This window comes from Tamandua tetradactyla, chromosome 2, assembly GCF_023851605.1.
Source record: "Tamandua tetradactyla isolate mTamTet1 chromosome 2, mTamTet1.pri, whole genome shotgun sequence".
NCBI classification, from domain to species: Eukaryota; Metazoa; Chordata; class Mammalia; order Pilosa; family Myrmecophagidae; genus Tamandua; species Tamandua tetradactyla.
The window spans coordinates 44423827-44445639 of NC_135328.1; the positions used below are offsets into that span (position 1 = coordinate 44423827).

Here is a 21813-nt window from a genome sequence, read left to right on the forward strand (position 1 = left end):
TATAAATAAAAGGAGTCATGGTTAGAAATAACCTAATAGATTATAAAATGCTTCCCCAACTTCTCCTCTACTCCTCAGTCTTTGATAGAATATTAGAACCCAAGTGGGACCAGATAGAGGGCTTGCATACAAGAGAGAAGCCCAGTGTGGACAGTCAAAACCCAAGCAGGTGAGACAGGTGTCAGTGTTAAGAGACAACATGGCAAGGGGAATCAGATTTCAAATGGGATGAGAAAAGTGTCAATGCTTGATGGAAACCCAGCATGTGATGCTGGAGTGCATAAAGGTAAGATGGGCAGCAGGTTAAAAATAAGAAATGTCTGGGCCACGGTGGCTCAGCAGGCAAGAATGCTTGCCTGCCATGCTGAAGGACCTGGGTTCGATTCCCGGTGCCTGCCCATGTAAAAAAAAAATAATAAAAATGTCTGAATTGGGGTACATAATCAAATCCACAATATCTGAATTTTTAGAGAAACAACTAATTCCAGGACTGGAGCATGCTGGTACAAGATGAGGGTGGAATATCTTGCTGTGAATCAAGAAAGTATTCAAAGAATGATGGGAATCATGTCAAAAGGACAGAGAATAAATTATAACTCGCTGAATAAAATAAGAAACCATGAGCCCATATTTATATAAGTAAAAGAATAGATGGAAATTTTAGTGAGAAATGGGATATTTACATAATTTCAAGATATCACTACATAAAATATTTATTGCTTACAAAGAGGAAAAATAACTTTACAAAAGAAAAGCCTAGAGGACACCACCTTAATCAAGTAATCCAAATGAATATGATAAACTATGGGACAATTCAAAATCTAATAGGATACCTGACAGAATGCAATGAGAAAAACAAAGTATTGCTTCTGGAACAAAGTTTCTTTATATAATACTCCTGCCAAACATGCAAAGCCTGAATCAAATCATAAGAAAATATCAATGGGGTTGTATGCACAACTATGTGATGATACTGTGAGCCAGTGACTGTGTACTAAAGATGGTTCGTACAGTGTGAGAAAATCTCAATAAAATTGCATTAAAAAAAAATATCAGACCTTTTACCACATCTACCAAAACATATAAATGTACTTACCCTTTAACCCAGCAATTCCATTTCTGAGAATTTCTACGAATACTGTGATTCTTGATGTTTGTTCAAGGTTACGATTCTTTGTATTGTTGTTCTGGTAGCAAGCAACCAGAGGCAACCTAAATACATACCATAAGACTAATACAGTAGAACACTATGCAACTGGGACAACAGAAAAAAAGCCTGGTATGTACTGATAGAAAACAATGTCTCAAATGCATCGTAACTATTTTGAAAAGCGCATGATTTAACAGTATGAGTATATTATGCAACCAATTATTTTTTTAAAGGGAGGAGAACATGCGTAAAACAACTCAAGCATATGCAAGAACCTGATACCATTGAGTCCCTTCCAGGAGGTGAACTTGGATGGCTGCGAAAAAGGGAGGCTTTTCACTAAATGCATTTTTTACTAATTTTATTAACCATTTTTATTTTTAGTTTTAAAATAACTTTTTGTTTCCTATTTCAGAGTTAATAAATAAAATACATTAAATGAGAAAAAACATAAGATAAACCCATATTGAGGAACATGATACAAAATAACTGGCCTATAATTTCAAAACTGTTAGGTCTATGAAAGTCAGCTTAAGTTTGAGGAATTGTTATAGACTGAAAGAAACTAAAGAAGTGAGTTTTATGTAATGCACAATACTGAACTAGATGTTTTTGCTATTCCTTTCATATTAAATTTAGGGCACTGCATGGGAAAGAAGGACTCCACTGACATTAGAAGGACTATCAGTGAAACTGGAATGGGTTCCAAAGCTTAAATGTAGCAATTTATCAATGTTATTTCCTGGTTTTGATAGTTGTATTGTCATTATGCAGAAGAATGTTCTTGTGTGTAGGAAAAACATACTCAAGTGTTCAAGGGAGACAGGGCATCAGGCTATGAACTAACTCTTAAAATTAAAAAAAAATGTCCCTTGTACCATAACTGCAACGTTTCTCTATAAATCTTAAATTATTTCAAATTTTTAAACTATTATTTAATCTGCTAAAGATTTCAGTGTCATAAAAAAGACTATCAATTTTACTGACCATTTCTAAAGAAAATGAGATGTCAGAATATATATCGACAATGTCATAAAAATCTTCAAGAAATAAAGATGTGGTAAATATTTCAGGGCAATTATATCCTACTAACTTTGTATTCATAACTATTACAGTTAAATTCAAAATTTCTCTTAAGCACAATAATTTAATTAACATAATGTTCTAGACTGATGACTGTCAACTCAATTTGACCACCACTCTGGGAACTACATTAAAGTATTCTTTTACTAAACAATAAAAAGAGATAAGGGCCATTCAAAACTGATGTTCGGCCCTCATTAATTCTTATTTGATTTTTAAGTTTTATATAACTTAACTTGGTATAGAAGAAACAGGAAACAAAATTCTAGTTTCCCAGCCATTTGTGCTGGACTAATGAAGTTTGGGCTATTACTAAAATAGCAATAATAGGCATGCTATGGGCTATGTTTAAAAGGAAAACATCAGCACTACCAACAGTAGAGGTAAATAATGGGGGGAGGGACAAGAGTTAAGAGGAGGTTTAGTTTTTCTATTTGGTGAGGGTGTGATTATTGGTTTTCTGTCTTTTGGGATTAATGAAATTATCTAAAATAGAGAATGCTGATGGACTGTGGACTTTGGACCCTCCACATGATGCATGATGAATGCAGGTGGCTGAAAGATGCAGTGACTGAGAAGCAGATTGGTGAACAATGGTATATGCATATGATCAAATGTTGTGCTGTTACAAAAGGAACAAAGTCATGAGGCATGCAACGATGTGAATGAATATGTGGGACATTTACTGAGGCAAAATAAGCCAGAAATGAAAGAACAATTATGGCATGGTCTCCTTTAGGAAATGCTTATAAGAAAACAGGGGCCTAGATTGTAAGCTTTTATAGCAGACACATTTAGTCCAGAGTAGTAATTATTATTTCTGGAATTTGACAGACTGCTTTATATATGTATAACCTGATATTTAGAGATAAGAATGAAGCTGATCAGGTTGGGGTTAAAGTAATTCAGATCACAGGGTAATGAAGACATTGTATTTCAGAAACACACAGACTCTTTGAGACTAAAGGAAGAAAGGTATAATTTCTGTAGCACATAATCTAACAACCTATCTATTTAACTCATTTGAACATCTGAAACACGGAATAAGAAAGAGGTCCTTTAGTCCTGTATAACTTAATGTAATGCTTGGATACATCCTAGAGTATATCAAGCAGACAATCAAAAAGTAATGGCAAAGTCCCTTGAGGAATGGGAGCAAAAATATGGAACTATTAAATTTTACCATGAGGGAATCCCCCGATACGGGGTCAAACTTTAGGGAAACCCAAATCAATACGCCATCCCTTGATCTTGAGACTTACTCTTGTGAAGCTTTTGTAGGCAGGGGAGCTTAGCCTACTGATAGGTGTACCTAAAAGTTACTTCTGGAGGACCTCTTTTGTTGCTCAGATGTGGCCTCACTCTCACTAAGCCCAATTCTGCAAGTGAAATAACTGCCCTCCCAACTACTGGGGCATAACATCCAGGAGTGAATGTCTCCCTGGTGGCATGGGAGATACTCCCAGGATGAGACTGGGCCTGGCACCATGGGATCAACAATTCCATCCTGACCAAAAGGGGGGAAAGAAGTGTAACTAATAAAGTATCAGTGGCAGAGAGTGTTCAAATAGAGACAAGAGGCTACTCTGAAGGTTGCTCTTGTGCAAGCTTCAGTTAGACATTGCTACCTATCATAACCTGCCAAATCCAACCAGAACCATTTCAGCCAATCCTAAAGAACACCTAGGCCAATATGTAAGATTCCACAAGGGTTCCATGTACTAGAGTAAACTCCCAGAAACCTATAATCTCCAGATGGGCCCCTGGACCAGATAAGTCCTGAAACCTAGAGGGCCCAGCCTCCTCAGAACATCACAGAGATTCATCTCCCTACCCCGTATAACTGACAGACCCTTCCAACATGAAAAAGTAAGAATAGTGATAGCCAAACACCCCTAAAGAGAGGGATAGAAAGATCAAACGTGATAGTGGAGTTATACAGATTTAACAAATGAATATGACTGCTGAATCATTAAATTGTTCTCTCTTTTATCTCCAGTATCTTAGAGCAGCTAGTAGTAAAAACCTCAACTTGTCGAACTGTAACCTTTGCCACACTCTGAAATATGCTCTACAATTAACTGCAGTGCTGTGCTTTGAAATTTACTGCTTTTTTGTATATATGTTATTTTTCACAAAAAAAGTCAATTGTGATGATAAAAAATATTTATGCCTTCTAACCTTCTATATTCTGGAGTAGCTAGAAGGAAAAACATGATAAACTATGGGATCTGTCCTGTAACTACCTGTTGAAGAGTGCTTTGAAAAGTATTGCTTTTTTTCTTTCCTTGCTTTGTATATATGTTACATTATGCAATTAAAGTTAAAAAAAAAAAAATAGAACAAAGGAATGATAAATCATTGCTATTATGGAGATGCTCCCCTTAGAGAAATGATGGTCTCACAATAGAGAAGGCCATGCCACTTGTATTCAAATACCGCTTACACATCTTTAGTAAATATAAGAAATTCCACTTGAGATAAAAATTTTTTGAAAAAAAGAATGGCAAAAGTCTGGCAACAAACCCAAATGCCCATCAACATTAGAATGTGTAAATATATTATGATGCAATCCCACAATACAATGTAAGTTCACAATTCCTTAGCGGCAATCCTAAAATCCAAAAATCAATTAAAGTTATGTTGAACAGATTCAGTTAACTCATTTTGTGGCAAAACCTATTCTGGACTGACATGTGGCTATTTAAAAATCTTTATATATCCCACTGGGTATGAATATCCACATGCAGTTTGCTTGTTAAAATATCAATGTGCTTGAATATGGTGTGTAGCCCCTGAACTCACTGGTAGTATCACATAATAGATAATATATTCACAATGTTCCTTTCAAAAATTGGATACATTCTGCATTTCAAAATCAAAAGACCTAAAGATACTGGATAAGAATGTGTGGACCTTTACCACACAGCAGTGAAAAAGAATGCCATGTAGCAACAAGTATTAACATGAATGAATATCAAAAACGTAATACTGAGTGAAAGAAGCCAAATTATTCCATTCATGGAAAGGACTAAAATAGGCAAATATAAACAATACATGATTATGCATCCATATACAGATGGCAAACTATAAGAAAATTGTTCCTATATGTTTTTTAACTTTTTTTATTGTATAACATATATACAAAGCAAAGAAATAAAAAAGCAAGTTTTCAAAGCACTCTTCAACAAGTAATTACAGTACAGATCCCAGAGTTTGTCATGGGCTACCATATGATCCTCTTATATTTTTCCTTCTAGCTGCTCCAGAATATAGGAGGCTAGAGGGCTTAAATATTTGTTTTATCATTACAATCGACATTTTTTTCTTTCTTTTTTGGTGAAAAATAACATATAATCAAAAAAGCTACAAATTTCAAAGCACAGCTCCACAATTAGTTGTAGAAATTATTTCAGAGTTTGACATTGGTTACAATTTCACAATAGAAAATTGGTCCTATATGTTTTATATGCTTTTTAAATATATTACGTATTCCACAATTTAAAATTAGAAATAAATACTTCTATGGAGGCCAGATCAGTGCCCCTATACCTTCTGCAGATTTTACTTATGATGTTACAGATCTTATCTGGTGCTTTGAATATGTCATCTCATTGATTATCCACAATAACACATGAAGTGTGCACATAATTCACAGAGTAGGAAAAAGTAGCCTCTGCATTCACAAGGAACAAATCTGTTCATTTTCTCCACATGACAGAACTGTAGGAATTTTAATGCATTGGTTGCACTGATGATCCTACACCAAATCTACTCTACTCAATTATTCTTATTTACATGATGGGAAATGATAAGTTTTCTTCATAAGGATTGAAATCATTAGAATGTGTGTACTTCATGGCAGGTTAGGATGGAGGAAATGAATCCTCATGCTCTTGCCTAGGGAAGGGGTACAAAGAGCAGGCTCTCAGTTCCCAGAACTGGCTACTCTGGCACTGAGGGGATTCAGGACTCCAGGGCCCACAGGGGACAGCTGAGAGGTTCAACACCTGCCCCATCTTGTCTCTAACTAGAAGGTCTGGGATTGGGTCCCAGGGGACACTCCATGTGAAAAGCCAACAGCTCTTCCTGCCTCCTGTGCCTAAAATTTTCAGTCTGTGCTGTCTGCTTCAGGAAAAGAAGAGCTCTGTGACTTCAGCCAGTGCTCTTAAGGAGAAGTATGGCAGGCAGACCAAGTAGGGGAAGGATATTCAATCTCTTCACTGATGATGGGATCCGAGGATGGCCAGAATTTCACACAAGGATGGAGGGGGTAGAGATGGGGAGCACTACACACACACACACACACACACACACACACACACAATTTCTCTCTTATTCCTTCCTCCTTTCTGCCCTTTACTCACTCAGCCAAATCTATCCTTGACTCAAGAGAGCAGACTCAAAATTCATGAACTGCCTGAGAATCCAGCCTTAAGTCAATGCAGATCAGCTTTCCCCAGACCCCTGGCAGTAGCCAAGATATTGTAACTGTACAATAACAGGCCCAAAGCTCCTTTACTATGCATGGACAATTCACTCTCAGCCCACACAATCATGAGTAGCTTTCAGAATCATTATATGCTACCACCCAAAGAAATAACAATTTCCAAAGCAAGTAATAGTTCACCAAGCACTGTTTTTTTTTAACTTAAGCCTCAGAATTATTTTTGGTAGAAGCTAAATGATTTGACCAAGAGAGTGCAGTTGGAAGCTTTGTCATGGTATCACAGAGTCAAGTCATGATTACCCAATGGTCACGAAGATGATACTGATGACAATAGTAGCTTTGAATCTTTAAGTGAAATTTACAGTTTTCAAAGCTAAACTCCCCACAGATAGTGATCAGGAAATCATGTATAGACTGACCAGCCATTGTAGTGTTCCCAGGACTGGGTAGTTTCCTGGGAAATGGGACTGTATTAGTCACGTTGAAGTAGAGATTGAAATTCATCTTTCTGATTGCTGCAATCACCATTTCTTCCTTTAAGGCTTTCAATTAATTGGTAAAGACTTCTCTCACTGCTTAAGGCAATCTCCTTTGCTGAAAAGATGTAATAAGCCAAAGGCAAAATCAAATGACTAATAATTTAAATCCAAAAAATACCCTCACAGTAACAATCAGACCACTGCTTGCTTGACCAAACAACTGATCACCATAGCAAAGCCAAGTTAACACATGAAATTAAGCATACAGGGACTTTCAGTTTTAAAATTAGGAAAATCCTGGGAAAACCCAAGGGATTAATTGGTTACCCTAGAAAACACACCACATTTTTAAAAATTCTACAAGAGAAACAATAATATCAAGAAAAATTTACATTTGACAAGCATTTTATAGGAGCCAGTCATTGCTCTAGTTCTGTACAATCTTACCTAATTCAATCCTCACAACACCCTATAAAATATAAAAATATTATCATCTCCTTCAAGCAGATGTAGAAAATGAAGCCAAGAAAAAATGAGCTATTCATTCAATGTCACAGCCCATAAAAGGGCTAGTGTTAAATGAAACTTTGTATCCTTGTTCTAGTTTGCTAGCTGCCAAATGCAACACACCAGAGAAGGGTTGGCTTTTAATAAAAGGGGATTTATTTTGTTGGTTCTTCAGAGGGAAGGCAGCTAACTTTCAACTGAGGTTTCTTACATAGGAAGGCACAGGATGGTCTCTGCTGGCCTTCTGTCCAGGCCCCTGGGTTCCAACAACTTTCCCCGGGGTGACCTCTTTCTGCTTCTCCAAAGGCCTGGGCTGAGCTGCAAGTGCTGAGATGAGGAATGCCCAGCTGCTTAGGCTGTGCTACATTCTGCTTTCTCATTTAAGCACCAGTCAATTAAGTCAAACAAGATTCATTGCAGCAGGCACGCCTCTTAGCCAACTGCAGATGTAATTAGCAACAGATGAGGTTCACCTACCATTAGCTCAAGTCCACAGCAACAGAACTAGGTGCCTTCACCTGGCCACGCTGACAACTGAATCTAACTACCACAATCCTATAGAGAGTGTGTTTTATCACTACATCAAAGAGCATGGCTTAAGTCATGCTGCCATTGCCTGTTCATGTCTTCATCCTTCTGCGCTGACCAAATGTAAATGTGAGAATCTCTCATTTCAATTTTATATAATGGGTCCTGAATAGATCTTCACCTAATTCTGGGATTTTGATGCTTTACAAAGTCCTATGTGGTAGAGTTATAACTACATCTTACAATAAGAAATCAGGCTTCGAGGAAGTAAATTATTTCCTAAAACATAAAAGGAAAGTGAGGTTTAAGAGCTGGGAGGCATATTGTCAATCATTTTTCAGTGCATCAGGCACCCCAGATTCCATTTCTTTCTACTACCACCACCAACAGTAATAAGTATTATCACAGTGTATTGAAGCCCCCCTCTGTGTTAGTGCTCTGAATATGTCATCTCATTGATTATCTGGAGTAATTAAATAAAGTGTGCACATATCCTAGTAGGAAACTGAAGCTCAGACTGAATAAGATGTGTATGTTTCAGGGGAACACACAGGCAGTAACAGCAGAGAAAGGACACCTATCTAGACTACAAGTCACCAAAACCAACATCCCTAATAACTGACGATGTTGATGTCAGTTGATGGAACCTTTATTTACACTTTTCAGTTAATAAAGTTATTTTATTCACACTAACTCATTTGATACGTCTACAAAAGAAGCTGAATTGCAGCTATGACTTCGTGTAAATTGTTATCCTTTCTATTCCACCAAACACACATACATACACACATCTGTTTGTCTATAGCAAACAGATGGACCCAAAATTATCTTATTCAAACTTCAAAAGCCTATGAAAGAGCTTGCTATTTAAAAAAGAAAAGGAAACTAAGGCTTAGGAACTTCCCAGCTGATCCTAGGTTCACCTCTTTCAGGAGGCTACAGGATAATTCACTAGACAACTAGAATACAAAGTTCACCCCATCTAAATCTTTCACTATCATAATTCAGTTTGCAACTCTGCACATGGTTACATGCCCACTATCAAAAGGCACCAGTTCATCTCTGTGATCTTTATAAGAATGCAGAAAAAAGGTCAGAGGACTCAATTAACTTCTTTTATAGCCTATCTACACTAAAGCAAGATTTTTCTGCTACAAATGGGTACTAAAAACCAAACAATCATCTCAGACTTCCTGCTCTTGGGTTTCTCTCAGCACCCAAGGCAGCAGCCTCTACTGTTCATGCTTTTTCTGGGCATGTAACTAGTCACTATGCTTGGAAACCTGCTCATCATTCTGGCCATTGGCTTTGACTTGCAGCTCCACACCCCCCACGTACTTCTTCCTGGCTAACCTATCCTTCGTGAGACCTGCTTTACTTGTACTATTGCACCCAAGATGCTGGTGAACATCCAAACTCATCAGCACACCATCTCCTACACTGGCTGCCTCATGCAGATGTACTTCTTCATGGCATTGATTATGCTAGATGACTTCCTGCTGGCCGTGATGGCATATGACCACAATGTGGCCATCTGCCTTCCTCTACACTATACCATGACCACGCAGCCCCAATGCTGCCTGCTGCTGGTGGCTGCATCCTGGCTCTGTTCCCACCTCCAGGCCTCCTTACTCACTCTCCTGATGGCTCAATTCTCCTTCTGTGCCTCCCAATCCATCCCACACTTGTTCTCTGATGTACTTCCACTCCTCAATCATGCCTGTTCAGATACCCATAACTTTCGGGTCACCATGTTAACAGAAGCAGTCCTCTCAGGCATGATTCCTCTTAGTGGTGTCCTGGTCTCTTATGCCCACATCATCCACAACATCCTCATGGTCCCCTCTGCTGAAAGGAAGCACAAAGTCTTCTCTAACTGTAGCTCTCACCTATCAATAGTCACCATCTTCTATGGGACCCTCTTTCTGGTATATTTCCAGCCCTCATCTTCCTACTCAACAGAGACTGGAATGGTGGCATCTGTGATATACATGGTGGTTACCCCCATGCTGAATCTCTTTATCTATAGCCTGAGGAACATGGACATGAAGGGAGCTTCGTGAAAACTCCCTGGGTGGGGAAAATGCTCCACTCCTTAAAGAACTTCTCCAGTGTAGAAGCCCAGGCTTTTTGAAATGCCATCCTCAGTAGATTTCTCCATTGTAATTTTGAAAGGCTCGCATTCAGGGCAGACGGATGCATCACAAGTAGGTTTAACACACAGAGGAGGCTTGACATGGCTGGACCAGGATAGAGCCAAAGACAAAGCCACAGCCTGGAGAGAGGGAGTGGCCAGGAATCCCTACAGGGTGACCTGATTTAGTGGGTACAGGTATCCAAGAACCAGACAGTTGGGAACGACCCAAAGAATGAAAACAGAAAAAACCTAGATTCTAGAGGAAAACCAGTCAGCAGTTAATTCTATGTCTAAAGGGTCCACCTAACTACAAGAAATGTTGACAAGACCTAAGAAGGTTTAAGGGCTCCAAACTGAAGGGATTATTTCCAATTTCAGTTTTGGAAGAAATTTACTCAGAAGGATTATCCGCCACATGGAGAAGGCTATTAGCTTGAATTAAAAGACAGCAAGAGGAGGAAACTAGGCACAGATAAATCAGGAAACTGGTCCAAAATCACACAACTGGGGTTAGATCCAAATCTCTGGTAGTGAATATTTATAGTTGTCATGACAAGTCTCTCATTCTTCAGCATTTATATTCTGCCTTATATTTTGCCTGTATTGAAAAACAATGCATGTCTATTATAGTAAACAAGTAAAATACAAACAAGTAGGGAAAAAAGAGAAAACACTCATATATCTCCATTTAAAAACAACCACAATCAGTATTTTATAACATTTCCTTCTGTGTTTTTCTAATTGCTCTTTTACTTTGTTGAGAAAATACAACAGGTACCTTACATTTTTTAACTTTATCTTCTAACTCGAGTTGTCTCTATATTATCATTAACTCTTTATGAGCATTTGGCTCTCTAAGATTACATCAGAAGCAATCTAAGATTGTAATCTAACAGCTAAGGTAGCATCACAGTAACTTTTCCTCCTCTGATTGTATCTCTTCCACTTGGATTCCAGTTCCTAAAATTAACCACTTTTCTCTTATCTCAAACAGGCTCTTTTAGTTCAAAAGATCTTTATAACAGATGTATAAAAGTATATTTCCTGTGGGTGGCATTGTGGCTAATTTTATTTTCTTTACATTTTCTGTTCTTTTAATAAGCATTTACATATAAATAAAATAATGCTATTTCCAATTTGAAAAAATGTTTACTTGGAACCACAAAAATATAGAAATAGTGTGTGAAAATTGAATGGTTGATAGCTTCATGAATCAATTTGATATGCTTGAACTTTTTATCCAAGGAATTACAAAGAAGAAACAAAGAACTGAGTCAGGCTGACATACCAATAATCCTTACTTCAAGTCGCTAAGACCTCAGACCCTGAAGAAAAGAAACAAGTCTGCTTATTTTCACTAGATAGCCCCCCTTCTACCAAGACAACCTGCCTGTCCAAGTTGCAAAATTAAGGAAACATGGCCCAAGGACATCCTGCCCCAAATAACTCTAGTATCTCACTCTCCCTTGCTCCCCCTCTCCATTCCTCTCTGTTCCCAGCAGCCATATTTACTGCCTGCCCAAAACCTGCCTTTTAAATAGTAAACTTCTTTGGCTATTCCACATTAATGCCACTTTAGTTCAATAAACTTCGTCTATACTTTGGTTTTCGGAGTCTGTTTCTAGCAAAATAATTGGAAACAAAAGTTGAAAAACCATGCACAATAGAAAATATAGGACTATTATCAAATGACTATTCATTTCAATTCAAGTTTTTGACAGTCTAAGTTTCCAAGCTGCTACGGCAAATACCACAAAATGGGTTGACTCACAGTTTCAGAGGCAGAAAGGCTTTCTTCCTCCCAGGGGGAATTCTGGCACACTGGCAACCCTTATATTTTTTGGCGACGTCCTCTCCTTTCCCTTCCAGGTTCCTCACTGACTTCCGGCGTCCCGGGGACTTTCGGGTTCCAGCTTCCGGCTCCTGGTCCTTCCATGGTTTTCTCCTTACAAGGTCTCCGGGAACAGGCTTAAGATCCATCCTGACCGGTATACCTCAACTTCGCACATTGCACCTTCGCCCCTCCGCCAGCCTGGCCTGCTCGCAACCAGGCAAGCCCGCCCGTGCCCTCCCGCCTGCCAGGGGCATCCCAGGGCCGGGGAGGGGGATGCTGCGATCTAGGGCCTGCACAGGCCCAGTGGGGTCTGGGGCGCCCCACCGCTGCTGCAACCCCTGTGGAATGGAGTGCAGGCCGGCGCTTCCTGATAGTTGCGCGTCTAGTAACTAGCCACGAGGAAAGGCTCTGTCGAGACCCCTTGAGGGATAGAGGGATAGAGGAATGAGTGAGCTGAGGCAGGGAGACTCGCTTAGAGGAGAAGGAGGAGGCAGCAGCCACCTAGAAAGCCAGAGGCAACACTCCACCATGCGTGGCATTTGGACCGTCTGCGGCACCATGATTGCTTCTCAGTTTGGTGCCTGAGCAGGGGTCCAGATGCATTTTGCTTGGAGAAATCACAGGATACACCAAGAGCTGCTTTAGATTTCACCGGTTGGCAGTAGTCAACCAGTTGCTTGGAATGCGGTCAATTCGACAGAAGAAATACCTTTATCTGTGGCTCTCTTACAATGGTGAAATCTACAACCATAAAGAGATGCAATACTATTTTGAATCTGATTACCAGACCAAAAGAGAAGGTGAGATAATCCTTCATAGTGATAACTATGGAGGAATTGAACAAATGTATATGCTGGATGTGGTATTTGCTTTTATTTTACAGGATTGTGGATTTCCAGAACAATCATGTTTAAAATATAGGATTCCCATATACTTATCCTCCCCCCTCCAACTCTTCCATTCTTAAGGAAAATTTGACACAATTGATGATAGCACTTTTATCATTCTACTATTTTTTAACAGTATAGTTACATTTATTACAATTGATGAAACACTATTAAAGTAATACTACTAACTATTGTCCATAGTTTATGTAGGGCTATTTTTCCCATATTCCTAGCCTATTTTTTTCATGCATACCTTTATTATTCAAGAAGATGGATTTTTGGAACCGTTTTCATTAGCTAAATGTCTTGTTAACTTTAAGTACTTCTGGACTCTTTTTTGAAAATGAAGTTTCTTCTTCCATGACACCATGAAGTTTTGAATTTAAAGCCCATTGACCAAGTCACATCAGTAAACATGGTTAAATATCATCACTGTTCATGTATAGATGAGCTTCTGCATGCCCTCTATGACAGTGTGGAGAAAGTATTCCCAGTTTTGAGATAGAAACTGTGAAGAGCAACCTCCAGGTCCTTTTGGGAATGCTATTAAGAAAGGTTTGATGACAAAGAAAGGCTTGACTGCCTTTTATCAGGAGGTTTGGATTCCAGCTTGGTTGCAATAACCTTGCTGAAGTAGCTAAAAGAGGCCCAAACACAGTATCCTCTCTAGACATTGACAATTGACATAGAAGCCAGTCCTGCTTTACTGCTGCTAGAAAGGTGGCAAATCATATGGGAAGTGAACACCATGAAGTCCTCTTTAATTCTGAGGAAAGCATTCAGGTCCTGTATGAAGCCATATTTGCTTTGGAAACTTGTGATATTATAAGTTCATGCTTCAGTAGGTCTGTATTTAATTGCCAGTTATACTCAGAAGAACACAGACAGTATGGTGATCTTCTCTGGAGAAAGTTCAGATTAACTTACACAAGGTTATATATATTTCCACAAGGCTCCTTATGCTGAGAAAGCTGAAGAAAATAGTGGGAAGCTTCTGAAAGAACTCTGTTTGATGTTCTCTATATAGATCGAACTACTGCTGCCATGGCCTTGTACTGAGTCCCATTCCTGGATCACCATCACTTTTCTTATTACTTGTTACCATAAATGGTGTCATTGAATAGAAAGGATTGAATAGAAAATATCTCCTGAGAGATTCTAACCTGACACCCACAGAAATTCTCTAGAGACCAAAAGAAGCCTTTGGTGTTAGAATAACCTCAGCGAAGAATTCCTGGTTTAGGAATTTACAGGAATATATTGAATATCAGGTTGATGATGTAATGATGGCAACTTCAGCACGAAAGTTTCCTTGGAACACTCCTAAAACTAAAGAAGGTTATTATTATCATGATATCTTTGAACACCACTACGCAGGCTGGAATGACTGGTTGGCCGGCCCATCATTGGATGCCCAACTGGATCGATACCTCTAGCCTTTCTGCCCTACTCTGACCCCTTACAAGTCAACTGTGAAAGTTGAGGTGCTCTCTGAGCTATAGAGAACATTACCATTAAACATTAAAGGAAATTTCTTCTTGTGAAGGAGAATGGGGTTGAGAGTGGGAAGAGGGGTAAGGAGAGCCTACTACCCACATTTGCTTTGGGTAAATAAGAAAGACTTATTTTGAGAAAATAAGTCTTCACATAAATTAAAAAAAAAAAAAAAGAAACATCCTAATTTAGTCAGTCATACCTTACCTAAAAATAACATCTTCAAAGGTTCTATTTACAGTGGGGTTCACACCCATAGTAATGGAATTAAGAACATGTTTTTTGTTTTGTTTTTTACTGGGGTACATAACAATTTAACATATTCCACTTAACAAAAGATTTTAATACACTTCTCTGAGTAATTGATAGAACAAGTACACAAAAATCAATAAAGATACAGAAAATTTTAAAAACACAAATGTGCATGAATAGAACATGACGTTCAACACTTGCAAAGAACACGTTATTTTCAAGTACATAAGGAAGATTTACAAAACATGAGCCATAAAGAAAATCTCAATAAATACCAAAGGTTTGAAATCAGCTAAAATGTAATTAAACTAAAAATTAATAGCAAAAAAATAAATTTAAAATCCCCATATACTTAGTAGTTAGGACACACACCTAGGAATAATCTAGTATTAAAAGAAAAAATAATAATGGACATTAAAAATTATTTTTATGTCCTTTGACAACAAATATGTTGTACTTCAGAACATGTGGGATGCAATTAAAACATATGGAGGAAATTTATAGCCATACATGAAAATGTTAAAAAAAAAAAAAAAAAAGAAAAGGAAAATAGCTGTCATGTAATGAACTGAACTGAGGATCCACCTAAAGAAGTTGTCATGGTTAGGGACAGGTGTCAGCTTGGCCAAGTTGTGGTACCTGTTCATCTGATTGGGCAAGCACTGGCCTGTCTATTGCAATGAGGACATTTCATAGGATTAAGTCATGATCACGTCAGCTACATCCACAGCTGATTCCATTTGTAATCAGCCAAAGGGGAGTGTCTTCTGCAATTAGTGATGCTAAATGCATTCATGGGAAGCCTTTTAAGGAGGACTCAGAGGAGGCAGGTTGCATTCCTGCTTTGGCTGGTGAGCCTCTCCTGTGGAGTTCATCCAGGCCATCCATCGGAGTCATCAGCTTCGCAGCCTGCACTGTGGTTTTGGACTCTGTGTTCCTACGGTCATGTGAGACACTTTCATAAATTTTATATTTGCAAGTGTTCCCTGTTGATTCTGTTTCTCTAGAGAACCCTAACTAATACAGAAGTTTAAAAAAAGAACAGCAAAATCAATGCAAGGAGAGGGTGCAAGGGTAGTTCAGTGGTAGAATTCTCACCTGCCATGCTGGAGACCCAGTTCAATTCATGGCCCATGTACCTCCTGAATAAACAAACAAACAAAAAAATTCAACAAATGGTGCTGCAATAATGATACTCACATGGAAAAAGAAAGAAATGTACCCCCACCATATAGCATACAAAAAAATCAATGCAAGGAGCATAAAAGAAAAGAATTAATAAGCATGAAAGCAAAAAAGATAAATAGAAAACCACACTCAATAGAGAATCTTGGAAGAAGCTAAAAGATTATTTTTTTAAAAGATGAATGAAATTCACCCCTCTGTGGTGAAACTGATTAAGAGAAAAGCCTACCAATAACCAATAACAGGGATAAAATGTGACATTTCTTCAGATTTTAAAATAAAGGGAATGTTGTAAATAATATTATGCCAATAAATTTAATTTTTAGGTTAGATTGACAAATTCCTAGGAAAGTAAAATATAACATCAAAACTGATGAAAGGAGAAATTTAAAACCTGAATGGGCCTATAATCATTAAGAAAATTGAATCAGTAGTGAATAATCTTTCCTCAAAGAGAATTCCTGGCCCAGAAGGCTAAAACAGTAGGTTCTAATTTTAAAATATTTTCAAGAAAGAATTAATGCCTATATTAGGAAAACTCTTCCATATAATAAAGAATAAAAGACATTCACATTAATGTTCACTGATTTATCTTGTGATTGGTTCATGGTATCCAGATGACCTCAGAAACGTCACTGCCTTTGGTTTTGCATACCTTGGTAGTTTGTGATATCTGGCTTAGGTGTGCTTTAAAAATAACTTCCTCAATACCTTCTCGAATCCCATTTTAAATCTGCTAGTCATAAGAGATTTGGTTTCGTCTCTTTTCTCCTCACCCCTTTTTGTGCAAGATCTTAATCCCTGGACCTCAGGGAGGATCATTTCCCCAAAAAATGTAGGGAGTGAAAGTAGTGAATTTATTTGTGGAGTTTGCTTTTGAGTGGCCACATTTGAGTAACAAGGAGGTTTTTAGGGAGTGACTTTTAGGCATTATTTATACTTAAGCTTAGCTTCATTACAAGTTTTATAATTACGAACTTCAAGATTAAGCATCTGGTGCATTAGCATGGCTCATGGAGTAGCTGTAGCCATTATTCTAGAGATGAGACAAGGAATAAGAGACATCATAATAATTATAATTTTAAAAAAGACTAAATTCAAGATTCAGCCAGCATCATTTTTTTCCCACCAGCATCATTTTTCATTATGATATTCTAGTTAAATCTTTGGTACTATGACCAGCATCTCTAATTATGTCCTGTTAACTAAGAGGACATTGTTATTGAACTTATGCAAATAATTATATTTTCATGAAAATAAGAATATTTAACAAGAGTTTCTGAATTGTACAGGATTAGTCAGGGAGAAAAAGTTAAATGTTGTAAAAGCTTAAGAGAAAAAGAAAAGTAATTACTTGTCTTTAAAAAAATTAAACGTTAAGACATCATCAATATTTCAAACATAATCCATAATCATTTCTTATCAATATTTATCAATTCATTCAGTTGTTAGTGATTAATTCTTATTCTGCTCAATCTTGTTAGTAATTTCTTGAACCCATCAGCTTCCATTAGATTTCTGGAAATCTTCAGTCAGTTCCTTGGTATGGTTTTAAAGTGTTAAGTTTCTTTAAGTGATGTCATTTTTGTGGAAGATGAAGATTTTGGCCAGTAGCTGATTGCCAGTGTTTTCAGGAAACATTAGAATAAAATATAAAATTACCTGTAATAACAAGAGACTTGAAACATAGAAGACAAAGAATGGTTATGATTAACTAATTACTGTTTTATTTATACAAGTAAAAGATCTAATGAGAGTTCATTATGGAATAATGTGATTTGAAAGAAAATTTAGTTGTTTCTGTGGCATGTAACATATTTTTAAGAATAACTGAAGTTATGCCTGATAACATTATACTGTTGTTTAATTTAGTGAGACAGATCAGTACTAGGATATTTTATGGACAGTGAAGAAAATGACAAATTTCTGGGAACTTTGTATAATTTCAAGAACATGTATACTATATCATACTTTACATAAATTCAACTAACAGAAGGTTAGAAAGTCCCTTCTAATTGTAAATTTCCTGTGCAATTTTTAACATTAAATAAAAATTTTAGCACCCCTCCTTTTACAAGGTGAAAAAGCAGATTATTTGATATAAGAGGCAAAATGTTAAACATTTTCAGGAGGATTGAACACTTGGTTAAATAGGGTCACAGATCACTATGAAACAATACATGTCTCTCTTCTTTTATTAATATATCAATAAAAGATTTTTAAATTAAAATAAGAGATAACATAGTTGGTGGTACAAAACTTTTTTGTCCTCAGAAGTGAGAAGACTTGTTTCTTTTAAGCAATTAAGGAATAAAACATGCTAAAGATAACATAAACTACAAAAAACTTATTTTGATAAAACATAGACTTTGTGACTTTTTCATTGACTTTTCAGAAAAGAAACCTCTATCACCCTTATTAAGACTAGACCAATAATCTAAGACAAACATTGTCATTTTAATAGAGGGGAAAAACAGATTCTAGTTTTGCATCAGTATACTATTTGATACTGAGGCTCTCAAAAATTGTATAGATTGAACCATCAAATCTTCAACCACAGGTGGGCCACAATGGCTCAGCAGGTAAGAATACTTGCCTGCCAAGCCCAAGGACCCAGGTTCAATTCCTGGTGCCTGCCCATGTTAAAAAAAAAAAAAAAACTTCAACCACAAGAAATAAAATTCCCTTTGTCCTACATTTCCTCTTTTCATTCTGTAACAACCAGTTCTTTTATTTTAGGATGAAACTATTCTCTTTTTTCTTAATAAAGTCATATCCTGTATACCTTATATACTTAAGTTACTAAAATGATATTGGAAACTGTCTTCAAGGTAAAATCTTAGGAAACACGATTACTGTCAAAATAAAATTGACCAAATTTTATATGGTCAATTTGGTTAAGTGCAAACATACATATTTTTTCATTTAAATGTCTAGTAGATACAATATTAGCTTATTGCAAAACCTATATATGTTAAGGAAGAAAATGCATGCTTTTCTTATTGTACTCAGAAAACATAGTTGTTTTCTTTTAAATAATAATATTAAATTAGTATACAAGTAGAGGATTTACAGCTTAAAATTTTCAGGCATGAATCAGAAAAAAAGTTTAGAAACACAGAAAGATAAAATACAGCAATATAAAACTCACCCACTTATATAAAACTGAATTTTTGTCCTTGCTTCACTTTATTTTTTTTTAATCAAAGTTTTTTTGTCTTTTTGGTACAGTCTATTTTATAATTATTATATCTTTTAGAAGCTTTTGAATACCGTTCAAAACATGTACCCCCTCCTTGGTGGAGTCTAGGATTTTTTTTTTAAAGAAAGCACATAAGAGATAAGGAGTAAAATAAATTGGGTAGATGGAAATAGTAGTGCTCAATGAGAGGGAGGGGTGAGGGGTATGATATGGATGAGTGTTTTCTTTTTTCTTTTAATTTATTTTTCTGGAGTGATGCAAATGTTATAAAAAATTATTATAGTGATGAATACATTAGATGTGATGATATTGTAGGCCACTGACACAGGCTATAGGGGACAGCTGGGAGGTTGGACATTTGCCCTATTGGTCTCTAATTAGGAGGTCTGGGATTGGGTCCCAGGAGACACTCCATATGAAAAGATAACAGTTCCTCGTGATTCCTGCATTTTGAATCAGGTACCTCCAACCCCAAGTCTTCACTCTTAGCTGCTGCTGCTGCAGAGAAGAAAGGTCTCTGAAGATCCAACCATGCCTTCTTGGGTAGAGGACACTGAACCAAATTGCCTTGATGATAGTGGCAGGGACTGAGGTTGGCCAACATCTCCAGGTAAGAACTAAGGCATGGGATTAGGGACACTGAACAGACTATCTCTCAGTCACACACTCACATGCAACACATACACACAAACACAAAGACATGCCATAGTACTCCTGTCTATTTTCTTCTTCTACTTTTGTTCCTCCTTCTCAGCTAATAATTTCCTGGTTCTTTTGACCAGGTGTGGTCCCTAGCCCTAGTGTTCATCAGGTTCCTGAGAGTCAATCATGAGATCATCGTGGAGAAATGGGTATCAGACAACACTTCCTCAAGCCACAGCAGTGATGAGGAACTAGCACCCATGCAATAACAGAATACAATTCACTCTATGCACTCAGACAGGGGTGGTTCTCAGACTCACTTTCAGTCACCACTCTAGATCAATAACAGTAATTTACTCCACGTCCATTTAGAATTGACCAAATCCTTTAATATCCTTTCTTTTTTTTAAATTTGGGCCTTTGAATAATTGTATGCAATAGAATCATTTTTCCTTATTTTATTGTTAATAATACAGGGGCTTTAGTAATTGTTATTTGACATAGTTTATACTTGTTTTTAAAAAATAAAAGAAGGCATTAAGACTTGAACAGGCTCTTTCGAGGTGAGCTCCAGTTCAGTCACTGAAGCAATCTACAGGGAAAACCCAGTATATTACAAGTATCTAGAACACAAACTAACCCCTATCAAGATGCCTCATTATCATAATTCATACTCTTCATGTTTGTACATATTTGCACACCTGCAGTATAGCAGCTTCTGAATGTAACTGATCCCCTCAGAAAATAGAGAAAAACAGACCAAACTTCAGGACTCTGTAATTCTCAGACCTTGTATTATTTAAGCAGGATTACTAATTTCCCTACCATAGACAGAAATTAGAAGCCAAATGAACATTTCTGACTTCATCCTCCTGGGCTTCTCTGAGCAGCCAGAGGAGTAGTCGTTCCTGTTTGTGCTCTTCCTGGGCATATACCTGCTCACCTTGTTGGGAAACCTTCTCATCATCCTGGCCATCAGCTCTGACACTCACCTCCATACACCCATGTACTTCTTCCTGATCAACCTGTCCTTCACTGATATCTGCATTACTTGTACCATTGTCCCCAAAGTGCTGGTGAACATTCAGATTCAGCAGCACACCATCTCCTACACTGGATGCCTCATGCAGATGTTCTTATCATGCCGTTGACCCTGATGGATGACTCCCTGCTGGCTGTGATGGCATATGACTGCAAGTGGCCATTTACCTTCCTCTCCACTACACCATGACCATGCGGCCCCAACGCTGCCTGCTGCTGGTGGCTGCATCCTGGATCTGCTCCCACCTCTTGGCCTTCTCACTCACTCTCCAGATGGCTCAATTCTCCTTCTGTGCCTCCCATTCTATCCCACACTTTTTCTGTGATCTTCTCCCACTCCTCAAGCTTGCCTGTTCAAGCACCCATGTCTTGCAGGTTACAATGTTCATAGAAGCAGCCCTCTCAGGTGTGGTCCCTCTCCTCTGTGTCCTGGTCTCTTATGCCCACATCATCCACACCATCCTCAGGGTCCCCTCTGCTGAGGGGAAGCACTAAGTCTTCTCTACCTGTAGCTCTCACCTATCAGTAGTCACTCTCTTCTACAGAGCCCTCTTTTTGGTTTATTTCCAGCCCTCATCCTCCTACTCAGCTGAGACTGGAATGGTGGCATCTGTGACATACACAGTGTCACCCCCATGCTGAAATCCTTTATCTATAGCCTGTGGAACAGGGACATGAAGGGAGCTTTGTGGAGACTCCTTGGCTGGGAGAAGTGCTCTACTCCATAAAGGATCCTTCCCAGACTAGAAGCCTAGGTTTTTAGACATGTCTTTCTCTCTGGATTTGTTCATTATAAATCGCAAAAGGTTTACATTCAAGGCAGGATGGATGTTCACTGTCACAAGAAGATGAGACAAAAGGAGATTCTGACTTGTAATTACTGGATTAGAAGCAACTGACCAGGACAGAACTTCAGTCTGGTGAGTGACATGGCCAGCAGTT

The 21813-nt window shown here is 37.8% G+C and overlaps 1 protein-coding gene and 2 pseudogenes across 1 annotated transcript; all 3 read left to right on the forward strand.

Annotated features, from left to right (window-relative positions):
- Positions 1 to 250: 250 nt before the first annotated feature.
- Positions 251 to 12561, forward strand: LOC143656144 (olfactory receptor 1G1-like). Its single transcript, XM_077127976.1, is given in 5 exon segments — positions 251 to 286; positions 6368 to 6429; positions 9517 to 9560; positions 9563 to 10256; positions 12204 to 12561. Coding segments are annotated over 5 exon segments (1194 nt in total).
- Positions 12562 to 12850: 289 nt separating this feature from the next.
- Positions 12851 to 14491, forward strand: LOC143656152 (asparagine synthetase [glutamine-hydrolyzing] pseudogene; annotated as a pseudogene).
- A 4065-nt stretch (positions 14492 to 18556) lies between these two features.
- On the forward strand, positions 18557 to 21599 carry LOC143656157 (olfactory receptor 1G1-like; annotated as a pseudogene).
- Positions 21600 to 21813: the final 214 nt, after the last annotated feature.